This window comes from Neopsephotus bourkii, unplaced genomic scaffold, assembly GCF_033783945.1.
Source record: "Neopsephotus bourkii isolate Nb327-2 ecotype Australia unplaced genomic scaffold, CSIRO-AGI_Nbou_v1 NB_272, whole genome shotgun sequence".
NCBI classification, from domain to species: domain Eukaryota; kingdom Metazoa; phylum Chordata; class Aves; order Psittaciformes; family Psittacidae; genus Neopsephotus; species Neopsephotus bourkii.
The window spans coordinates 21136583-21148661 of record NW_026900781.1 but is presented as its reverse complement, the minus strand read 5'-3'; the positions used below and the strand labels follow the sequence as shown (position 1 = coordinate 21148661).

Genomic DNA, 12079 nt, shown 5'->3' with positions numbered 1-12079 from the left:
CATAGTTTCAGTCACATAATTAAGACTAGCTCTCCTTCTAACTTTGACAGTAAAGCCAAATAATGCAAACAAAACCCACTAGAAGAAAACTGAAATGTGAACATACATAGGATGCGCCTCCGTTGTGAAATCACTGCTTTCCTAAGAGTCCCATAAATACCCTGTTCTTTCAGAAGTGCTGATATGCCAACAATACTACTTTTCCTGAATTTACTTCTTAGGAAGACCTTAGCGGATTATTTTAAGAGGTCAAAATACAATGTTAAAAGGCAAAGTCTCCCCCTATCATTCCCATTGATATTATGCACACCCCATTCACAAGAGAGGCAGAAAAATTTGTATGAAAGTCATGCCAATGAAAGTCACTACCAGGGAATCCAGAGTCATCCTAAAATGCAGCAGTGCAATCTGACTGTAACCACTTGCAAATGCCTTAATGATGAATGCATAGCCAAGCAAACTCCAATTTGCCCGTGGCATCATACAATCATAGCGTCCAGCATGCTACAGCTAGGGGCTTCATGAGTGAGTCTACACCTTTGTGTGTGTCACCTCCTTACGTGAGGTCAGAGGAACTGGTAAGGTCATGGAAGCTTTTAAACACATACAGCACCAGGACCAACAGCAGTGCTGCTGCCTCAGCTGTTTAACAGGCAGATTTTGTCTACACCTGCCTGTAACAGTTCATCGACTTCAGTGGGAAACCGTGCCTCCACTCTAGCCAATACATGCCTCCTGGGGTCACCTTCCTCCAGCAAGATCATACAAAACACCAGTACTCAGGTGTTTTAGGAACAACCAAAGCTGAAATCAACAGTAAATTTAGAGTTTTAATCAGAAATCTTTAAAAGATCATCTGAAATTTTGACTGACATTGATCTATACATTATGGTACTTTTGAGCAGATTTTAGGTAGGAAAATTGATTAAATTCAATATAAAGCAACTTCACTGTAAATTATTAATCCAGCCCTGAGATGAAGCATTAAGCAAGCACAGTCAACTTCTGAGGACAGTATTAATCCTGGAGTTCTATTTTTCATCAGTGCATTTCTTCAACCAATTACCACTTAACCATCCCACAATCTCAAGTTTTCACCTCTTTAGTGCCAGCTAGATAGCCAAAACACCCAGCTAACTTACATATGGTACCACCACTGAAAACATTCAACACACTGCATCTCAGCCTCCCAGGCCTAGGATCTTCTCTTGGCATTTTGCAGAACTGGAAAATGAAGACATTCAGACAAATGACATCAACTACCCCACAGTTAACAGCTGGGACTACTTTGCCACATATCCCATTTAACATATTTCTATTTTTTAAGTTAAGCCAACCTTCATCTCACTGGAAGAGACACGCTCCCTGCTCTTCTTCCCATAAACAGGAAGGCACACCAGCATACACATCCCATTTGGTAAGTACCGAGTCCATTTTAGCAACAAAATCCTCAAGCCAGAAGCCATTAAATCCCTCTTTCCAGAAAACAGTTGCATGCAGCTCTCTTGGGAACTCAGAATCTGACTTGCACCCGGAAATGCATCTGCTTTGTAGCATTGTTACTCATTCCTGTCTTGAGCAACCACTTTGACTTCATCCTCTGCAGGTACTGCATATCACGCTGTTGAGCATAGGCTGCGCCTTCAGGGAGAGAGGAGGAAGAGAAAGATGGGTAAATGTAAGCAACTTGTATGCAAACCAGCACATCTGTCCATTTACAGCAGTAGTCAGCTGTATGTTTTCCTTCCCCTACTGGCATGTTCCTTTTCACTTTTCTCTTGGGCAAAGTCAGTTCCCTCTATGAATATCCACAACTGTGATTAAAGGAAAAGGTTGTTTTGCATTCCAGTACTCATATAGGTGGGTGTGATTCTTCTATTTCAAAAGTGGATATAGACCACATCACTGCTCCCCAGTCAGAAAAGTATTCTACTGTCAAAGAAAGACTGGTTTATGTTAATATTATTAAATAGCAAGGGCAGTGGTTTTGATGGCAGAAACCAACAAATCTTACAAAGTCACCAAATACCAAAACACACATGCTAATGCACTGAAAGGCTTGCACAGAAGCTGCAATGGGTTTTAGACGCATACAGCTTCCTATAATTTATTCTGTTTGGATGTCAGAAATGAAAGGGAACTAAATATAAGGGATACTGCATAAAACCTCAAACTAAATATAAGGGAGACTGCATAAAACCTCAAACGTGAAACAGATTCAACCTATATAATTGCAGAGTGATGACTCCCTAGAACTTCTTCCTCTGCAAAAACCCCACATTGTAACTCACCTGTCTGACTTGTCCAGCCCAAAGCTCTGTACTGCTGCAACACCCGACCCACTGTTTTCTTGTGGTTTGCTACGGCCACTGTTCTTGACAGACCAAATCGTTGCTTGTAGTATCTCATTAAAGAACGATGACCCACTCTTGCACCTGCTCAGAGGAGGGGACATCTTATTATGTATAATGAAGCAGCTTCTGAAATGTAGGACTCAGCATATTATGAAAACTGTAGAAAATACCTGTGCTGAGAAATGCTTTTAAAAATTCTTAAAAGCTTTAGGACTATTAAGCACGCAATGCAATTACTGTAAGAGGTGCCATACTGCACTCTATCCTGAAGAAACAAAACCAAAGAATGCTGTTGTTCAAGACGGCCTTAGCTACAAACAGGCAGCTATCAGAAAACTGTATTTTAATTAGGGGAAGGAGCACACAGGCAATGCTGTTTCAAAGTAACAGGGAAGTAACTTGCTGACATTCAGGAAGTTGTCTGTAACTACATAGTTGGCAGCACTTTTCAGAATGAAAGGACTGAAGTCCCATTATACAAAACCCACTAAACCAACCAACCAACCAACCAAATATAAGTAAGCAAGAGAGACAAATGCTACACAAGGCAAGAGAAAGGTTTTCAGAAAAACAAATAATTTTTCTGAATAGTTTACTATATTAGTTACCAGCTGTCTCCCTAAAAAATACCTACACTAGATAACTTCAGTTACAGCTTTTTCAAGTTGCACTGAAACAAGATATAGAAATGTTGAGAGTATACCATGAGAGTCACATGTCAATGAAGAAGTAAAGCGAGCAAAGGAACCCCCTGCCTCAGTCCACGTACACATTAATGCTAAAAAAGCTGAACTACTTGGTAATGGAAACAATGAAAGATGAGGACAAAACCCCAAAGACAAATGCAAAATTACTTTCTCTCAACAAAGGAAAAAACGGTGACCTATGCTGCAGGAAAAGGCTGCAGCTATAAGAAATGCAGATCGTACATTGTAACACAAATACTATGCCTGAACTACCTGAAGGAAGGATCAGCTCCATGGTGTCATCATCATAATCCAACTCTCTCTCTGTTGGGCGCTCTCCAGGCACCTCCACATCTTCCCCATCCTTGTGATCAGGGTAACTGCTCCTGCAGAAGAGTAGCGGTACATTGTTTGTACATGGTGAGCAGCTACAACTATTCAGAACCACTACACAGAATTGCCACACACAGCTACAGCAAGCCACAGATACTGTTAAGTTTCCTTCATCTTGGTTTGAGAGCTCTTTCCAGTAGCACTGTGCCCTGAATACAGGCCGAAGACAAAGTCCACCCATCCTTCACCTGATTCTATGTGCAGAACTCAGCATAGTTCTGCTGCTACACACTTAACAGTAAGTTAGGCTGAAAAGCCACCACTGTGCAGCCCACCTGCTCTGCACAACCATTAAATGAGTGCTCCAAGAAGCTCCACTAAATCTGTTACCATAATAGGAGGTATTTCTGACCAAAATGAACACAGCTTAGGATATGCTATGGGAAGTTGAACAAAAAGCCTTTAAATCTCAGCAGTCTTGTTTAACTCCAGCTACTAAAAAAAAAAATCCGTCGTACATATTAAGTCCATAATCCACCTAAAAGGTAAGAGACAGTTACACCCTTTTATGGTCTTTGCTGGTGAACTGAAATCTAAACTCAATAACAGCAAATATACAAAACAGAATTTGAAGTATATTTTCACGTAGATCTGGCATTAGTGGTCACAGGAGAGGATAAGCAATCATCATGTTATGCTACCTAGAAAAGTGATGAACCAGCTATGCAAAATAAGCATCAGAATCAGAAACAGGATGAAATTTTAAGAATTAATAATAGTTTCTGATGTAATATTCAGCTGCCCTTTTGTCTGTCCCAGTCTGTGCTCCACTCAAAGAAAGGCTTTCTCACCTAAAATCATAGAAGTCTGCAAATTCCAGGGCAGCATCTCCATCTGTGAAGAGTTTGCAGTGGCTTTTATCGTTCATGTGAGCCTGTACTGCTTCTGTAGAGTAGAAGGATTTCCCTTTTTCATTGCACCAGATGCAGATTTTCCCAATGCCAACTTTCTCTCCTGCAGAAAACATTAACACTTCTATTGGTCTGAACAGAGCCTCCCTTGTCAATAATTAACATTTCTGTAGTGTAGCTTCCCAGCTTGCAGACAGACAGACAGACCAAGCAAGAGCCTTGAGCCCTTCATTTCTACAACACGCCTGCTGTTCCTATGCCTTGACCATATGGCTCCATCAAGGACAAATCTGTGCATTTAAAGGTTCCTTATGACAAGGTACTGATCAAGATGTATTCTCACCGACAAATTTCATACTTCCAACAGTTTTCCATCTAATACTTCAAAATTACTTTACTCTCCATTACTTGTAAGCTTCAAGGAAGATACATTTTTTTTATGGCTTTTAGGTCACTTACAATGAGGCAAATACTTGTGACCCATTAGTAGTTCATGTGCACACTTTAGTAATAGAGTTTTGCCCTAGATTACATGTAGTTGGACAGCTTTCTCAGAATTAGAAAACTGATACAGGTACAAGACCACATTTGCTTAGTGAGGTTTTCTCTTACTCTCCCCAGAAAGACTGTGGTCATGTTCATGATCAAAATACTGGACAGCACTCAGATTTTTACACTAAAAAAAAAAACAACCAAAACCCCAAAACCTTTTAAATTCATATCCAAGTGAAAGTAGCAATAAAGAAATTGAAGAACATTTGCAGGCATACCCAGGTACTTGATTAGTCCTCTGAGATCCACAAGGTACTCTATATCTGGAATGAAGAAACTGTGAGCTTTTGTCATATGTGCCACATTTTTTGTGAGAGATCTGGAATGGTGGGGACAGAATAAGCAGTCTGTGACTGGTATGGCCCCAGCAGCAGGAGTGCTTTCAGCTTCTGTCTGCCCATCCTCTTCTCCCGCACTTTCCATCTCTTCTTCAGAGCCAATCTCTTCATCAGAATCCATATCTTCCCAGTCTTTAAAAGGAAGTTTTAAAACAAAATTATTTATATGATTACTTGTCCCAAGCAATAGGAGTTCCAATTAAGCTAGAAAAAGTTATCACAGAAAATACTGCATTTTTTATTCTTACAGTTAAGTGCCACAGTCACTTCCAGGTGCAAGAATATACAACTGCCAGTAAAACATCTTTTCTTGTAAGATGCACATCAAAGATTAAGTCTGCTCATAAAAAAAAGCTGGCAATTCTAGTATTCCTTCCCCTCCATTTTCTCAACTATTAACACTTTATTGCTGTTATGAAGCCTTAAATTTAATTCACCACAGCACAAGAATGCAAGCATGGCTCGTTAAAAACAATACAACTCTGCCAGAATCATGCAAATACTCATTTCCAGAAGTGACGGGAACCACACTCCTGTTCAGACATACAACTTTAACAACAAAGAACAAAGCCAGCTGCCACAGACAAACTATGTGTTAGTACACACCAAGATATACTAACAAATTTACACAATTGCAAGATCACTGCAGAGCTGATTAAGGATAAACAAACCAGCAATCTGATTATAGTTCTAGAGGGGTCTAGAAATCTCGTTTAAGGAGTTCAGACCTGGGGCAGTGAGCATTTTGCAGTACTCTATTCCTACTGGTCCCTTTCAACTGCCATGTGCACAGTGTCTGTGAACACGGAACACAGTGCTCCCCAGTGCTGTAGAATGATAATTAGAGAACTCTGCTATAGGAAATAGCTCAGTAATTTTAAAAGCCTCACACTGAATTAACAGGACTTGCAAGAAACATTCCTGGACAAATGCTTAAAAGGAAAAAATTAACATTCAGAAACCCACCAGGATTTTAGCATTACAGTTTATGACTAACATGTTAATACAAAACAGGTGCAAGTTGGCTCCTTCTTTAGATGTTAAAAAGCATGTTCAGAGGTATATGCTTCCACTTCTGTAGATTAGATTCCCCCAACTGCAACTGAAATTTCACCAGCATAAAGCTGCTGTAACAGATGTAATAACATGACACAATGGTTTCAGTAATGGAGCAGGCGTAGTGTGGTCCCACTCCATTCACACCTGCCCCCTTGCTGCAGCTTAATCACCCCATTGGGCTGCTCAGAGAGATGCATTTGGAGCTGCACTGTAAATTACAGCACTGAAAGCATCCAGGTTACAAATAAGCCTTTTCTGGGAAATCTTAAGCTCTGATCTTTTCAGTTGTCTCCTTTCTAGGCTGACCTCCAACAAAGACCTGTTTCCACACAAGTGGTGAGGGAAAAGCAGCAGGAAAAGACAGTTGGGGTGGCAACTCCTGAACCAGTTTTAATACAGATGCTGACAGGCTGAGAAGCTATGCCACACAGCATAAGGCAGACCTTCTCCACTGGTCTTGACAGGCAGAGAAAAGCAAAATCCGCCCCACTTCCTTCAAAAGATCAGTGAAGCAACTGGTGGGAGAACAGCAAATGATCGTGATTGGACTTTTGCTCATCTATTTTTCAGAAGTGGTTTTAGCGTAACCTTTTACGTTAGCCTCCCTTAAACGAAACTGCCCCTGGATTCTCATACGGGAAACAGTGCTCAAGTTAGTAACTGCTTATATTCAACCTTCACAAGCATTAATATCTTGACAACTGGCAGCTCAGACACTGACACAGAGCCCTTGACAGCAACCATAGACCAACCTTAACTCCTCTGTTAATTTACTGAACAGGAAAACCTTTTGTGATGGAAAATGCTGTACTACTGCAAAAATATAAAGAGGTTTTTATGCAAAACTGTTTAACCCAAGCTATCTATTGTCAGTATGTTTACTGCCTTACCTTCTTCTGTATCCTCTTCTTCCTCTGCCTGTTGTTTGGCCAGCTTCTTCGCTTGCTGTTCAAACCACTGTAGCCGTGGAGGTTTTTCCGATCGTTCTCTACTCTGTGATAAGCTGGCACTTACCACAGAAACAGGAGAGCTACTTGCATCACTAGGAGGCAAAGGCATCTTCTTTGGAGAGGAAGATGGCTGAGCTCTGATGGCTTGCTGAATAGCTGCATTCATTTCATCTTTGTTTATACTCTCTGGAGCCAGCCCCTTTTCCAGGTTCTTTTCATTTAGTATTTTCACCTTCTTGCTGACAGCTTGGACAGCTTTCTTCTCCAACTCTAAGTGCTTCTTGGACTTCAAGTGATTCTCGTAGGCATTGAAGGTGGAGAATCGCTTGCTGCAAACTGTGCAGTAAGTGGCAGTGATTTTGTTCTGCTCCTCTGCCACTGCTCTCTGCGCTAGGACTCTCTCTTGGAAGTTCTCAGCTGTGACAGGAGGCATGTCAGCGACCTTACGCTTCAGGTTGTATCTATGCCAGTCAGTTTTGTAATGGGCACGCTGAATGTCAGCATCCTTGAAAGCCACGCGGCAAGTGATGCAAGTGTAGGTTGCCATTACTAGAAACTGGGGGGAAAAATAATAATAATGATAACAAAGGCAAGTAACAGCCGCAAAAAAACCCAAACACAACATGCTGGCAGCACCCATGTAAGGCAGCATAAGATATACAGTTCTTGTACAGAATTAAATTTATTAGAAAACTACTCTGCTGTCCTGAGAACCCCCTTGGATTACTGCATACAGTTCTGGTGTCCTCAATATAAAAAGGACATGGAACTTTTGGAACAAGTCCAGAGGAGGGCCATGAGGATGATCAGGGGACTGGAGCACCTCCCGTATGAAGACAGGCTGAGAAAGTTGGGGCTGTTCAGCCTGGAGAAGAGAAGGCTGCGTGGAGACCTCATGGCAGCCTTCCAGTAACTGAAGGGGGGGCTATAAGGATGCTGGAGAGGGACTCTTCATTAGGGACTGTAGTGATAAGACATGGGATAATGGGTTCAAAATTAAACAGGGGAAGTTTTGATTGGATATAAGGAGGAAGTTCTTTACTGTGAGGGTGGTGAGGCACTGGAATGGGAAGTTGTGAATGCTTCATCCCCAGCAGTGTTCAAGGCCAGGCTGGACAGAGTGTGAGGTGTTCCTGCCCATGGCAGGGGCATTGGAACAAGATGATCTTAAGATCCTTTCCAACCTTAACTATTCTATGGTTCTATGATTGCCAAAGATTACCAATCAGCATGTTATGTACTGACACCAGGACAAGGGAAGAAAAAAGAAAAGACTTTGATACAGTTATGAGAGATTACTCATATCACAGCAGCTGCCAAGAGGATGCCAGCTCTGGACTTAGCACGCACTGTGCACACCCAGGTTAAGACACAGGATGAGAGGGTTCCCAGCCTTGGCAGCAGCGCTTCAAAAGCTCTGCACTTTTCACTGAGAATGAGAAACTAATGTTTCTTATCAAGCTTCTGTGGAGAGCAGTGACTGCTCCAGGACAAGGGTAAAAATGGGAAAACATGCTTTCATGCCCACTTCCCATTTTCCACAGCCTGATCAGATGGGAAAAAAGGTATCACATTTAAGAATACAACCCTTCCAGCTATTTTAGTACAGTGCACGTTCTGTCAACAAACTTCACACTGCAGAACTGCTAACCTGGAAATACGGTCAGCTATGCCTACACGTAGTGCCTGAAGCCACTCCCACTCCTGGTATTCCTTCACTTCCCACCATTCATCTCAGCTGTGTTACTCTGGCTGTCAAAGGAGACCTGGAGGGCAGTGACCTGTCCCTGATGCTGTCTTTTCCAAAGCCACAAGTTTCCTTCCTTTTCAGTGCTTAATGAAATTTGACCTTTTCTTCCTTTTAAACAAAGTTGGTGGAATCACTTGAACACTCTGAAGGCAAAGAGCAAAAAACACATGTTCTAACTGGAGATCACTAAAGCCACCCCCATCCTTTAAGTGATTTAGAAAAATAGTGGTTTAATCTGAAAAAAAAACTCCAACTAATACATCAGGAGGAGGAGGTCTGAAAGCAGGCAGAGGAATGGCAGCCCTCCACGAACAGGGAGAAGTAGCAATGAAAGACACAAATATACAGAGTTGAAAGGTACCTTATGAAACGCTTGTTCCCTGGAAGAACTGGACTTCACTGCTGCGCTATCTGTAATCCTACGGTGACAAAGAATACATTAACAGAAAATAAAGGCCATGATATTTTATTTGAAATAGCGTTATTCACCTTTTCAGTGTAACAGATGCAATTTATTTCAGAGGAAAATATATTCTCTGCCTTCCAAAGGATCCTGACTGCTCCCTGAAGGACTGCCCTCCCGCCAGCAGAGCTCCCTATCCCTTTCCCAGTCCAAGCAAGTATTTTGCTGCCATAAATCAACGGACACGGAATTATGGTGTTCATCACAAAATCCTTACAGAAACCTCAGGGACAGAACAGTCTGATCTGGTCTATTTTGGCAGAGAGTTGAAATCAGCTGACCTTAAGGTCCTCTCCAACCCAAACCATTCTGTGATTCTATGATTACAGGCAGACAGCTGCTACACACTAGATTACCCAGGGGTTAACTGAAAATAAGGAAACCCAAAATAGACCAGAAAAGGTGTGTAACTGAGAGGATCTAAACGCATAAATCTCCATGTCTGACTACTGAGTAGAGAAATAACGTTTACCACTCCAGCTGTGCAAAGCAGAAAAAGGCCCTGCACAACCCCGCGAGGTTTTGCCAGCTCTGCCCTTCACTCCGGGGCATTCTCACCCGCAAACCCAAAGCACTGAGGCTCAGGAAAACAAGGCCCGAGGCACTCACAAGCCTTCAGCCCCAGGCTGGTTCTCCCCACAGGGCCTTTACAACGCCTGCTTTTAGTCGCTTTTATGTGAATCTGAATTGATCCGGTGTCCGTAAGACTGACACAAGACAGGCCTGAACTTACCATGCGGACACAAAACCTGACCGCACTGCTTACACCGGGGGAGACATGAACGACTGAAATAAACTGAACCAAAGCAGCACGGAGCCTGCCGCTGCCGCCAGATCTCACCCGGACCAGCACCACAAGGGGGATCCGCCTCACGGGAGCCCAATCCGCATCCCCCGGCCCGCGCGGCCCACCGCTGCAGTGGGGACCGGGCCTCGCCCTTCCCCCGCCACTCCTGATAAGAGTGGAGAGGAGGTGTGTCGTGCCCAGCCGGGCCGGGCCGGGCCTGGCCGCCTCACCGCGGCCCCTCCCGCCCCCCAGCCCCACGGGACACCCACCTGCCACCCGGAGGGCGAAAGGCCCCTGCGTGCCCCTGCCGCCGGAGCTAGAACACGCCAAGCGCCCCCACGCAGATTAACACCTCCTTCTTCCGGCAAGGAAGCCCCACCCCGCGCCGCTGCCGCCCCCTGCCGCCGCGGAGGCCCCACGGCCCCCATACCCGCTGCACCGCCAGAGGGAGATGGCGGTTCCGGGGGAGCACTGTGCCCCCGCTGCTAACCAGCTCTCCTGCAGCCTGGATCCTGAAGTAGAATTACAGAATCAACGGGGTTGCAAAAGACCATTAAGATCGTCAAGTCCAACCATTATCCCAGGCCTGCCAAGATCACCACTGGACCATGTCACTGCGTGCCTCACCTATGCGGCTTTTGAACACTTCCAGGGATGGTGATTCCACCACTGCCCTGGGCAGCCTGTTCCAATGCCTGGTCACCCTCTCTCTGTGAAGAAATGTATCCTAATATCCAGACTAAACCTCCCCTGGCGCAGCTTGAGGCCATTACCCCTTGTTCTATTGCTTGTTACTTGGGAGACTGACCCTCACCTCACTACAACGTCCTTGCAGGCAGTTGTAGAGAGCAGTAAGGTCCCCCATGAGCCTCCTTTTCTCTGGACTGAAAAACCCCAGTTCCTTTAGCTGCTCCTCATCACACGGGCTCCAGACCCTTCAACAGCTCCGCTGCCCTTCTCTGAACCCACTCCAGCACCTCAGTGCCTCTTGTAGAGAGAGCCTCAGAACTGAACACAGGATTCAAGGTGAAGCCCCATCAGTGCCCAGTACAGAGGGGATGATCACTGCCCTGCCCCTGCTGGCCACACTGTTTCTGATACAGGCCAGGATGTTGTTGCTCCTCTTGGCTGCCTGGGCACATGCTGGCTCATGTTCAGTGGCAGTCAGTCAGCACCCCAGGTCCCTTTCCTTTACATAAGACCGTGTAACATTGTCAGACAGGTTCAGTGGGTGCAAGCCCAGGTCAGGCTGGGAACAGACATCAGCAGAAACCCTGCTAAGGGGGTCTGGTGTTGTCCTTGTGGGGTTTGGTCATGGTTTTTTCCTACTTTGGAAACAAACATACAATTCAACAAGATTAAAGATAAAAACTAACACATATTTATTAAATGGTTTTACAAACAATCAATATAATAATTCGATGTTTACAAAATAGTAATCAGGCTAGGTAAAGTGCTGCAAAATACTTTAAATAAAGACATTTTTGTAATTTTCCAGTTTCTGGTTACCTGGACAGGTGCTAATCACAGACTGTTGACACTGCTCGTATGCTGAGAACAGACAAGGAGACTACAAGGAAATTGTTCAGAAGGCTTAGACAGCCTGGGAATAGTGCAAAACGGACAAAACCCAACTAAAACGAGTATTTCTTCAGATCCTATTACTATGGGTTAGCACGATCTCCCCTCCTCTGTATGGAATATGTTTTTTTTCCCCGAACAAACTGAAGAAGAGTAAGTAGTTGCGTGTGCTGAAAACAGGTGCTTTTATTCTGGATTTGGCACAATGAAAGCCACCCACTGGCCAAATGGCGATCCCTCTGTCACCCAGATGCACTAACACAAGGGGAAATTTCACAAGTACAAAGGACTGAACTGCATCGGACAGACACACAC

General features: G+C 44.0%; 1 protein-coding gene across 2 annotated transcripts; it reads right to left on the bottom strand.

Moving 5' to 3' along the window:
• Positions 1-314: 314 nt before the first annotated feature.
• ZNF622 (zinc finger protein 622) lies at positions 315-10534 on the bottom strand. Of its 2 annotated transcripts, none has more exons than XM_061346710.1 (7): positions 10453-10534; positions 7124-7739; positions 5055-5306; positions 4225-4387; positions 3314-3426; positions 2292-2435; positions 315-1641 (listed from the first exon to the last, which is right to left on the bottom strand). In XM_061346710.1, exons 2-7 carry the CDS (start codon positions 7728-7730, stop codon positions 1514-1516), a joined length of 1407 nt encoding a protein of 468 aa, XP_061202694.1. In that variant the 5' UTR covers positions 7731-7739; positions 10453-10534; the 3' UTR covers positions 315-1513. The 2 variants fall into 2 exon arrangements, with proteins under 2 accessions (XP_061202694.1, XP_061202693.1); XM_061346709.1 differs by lacking the exon at positions 10453-10534 and adding an exon at positions 9295-9404.
• Positions 10535-12079: the final 1545 nt, after the last annotated feature.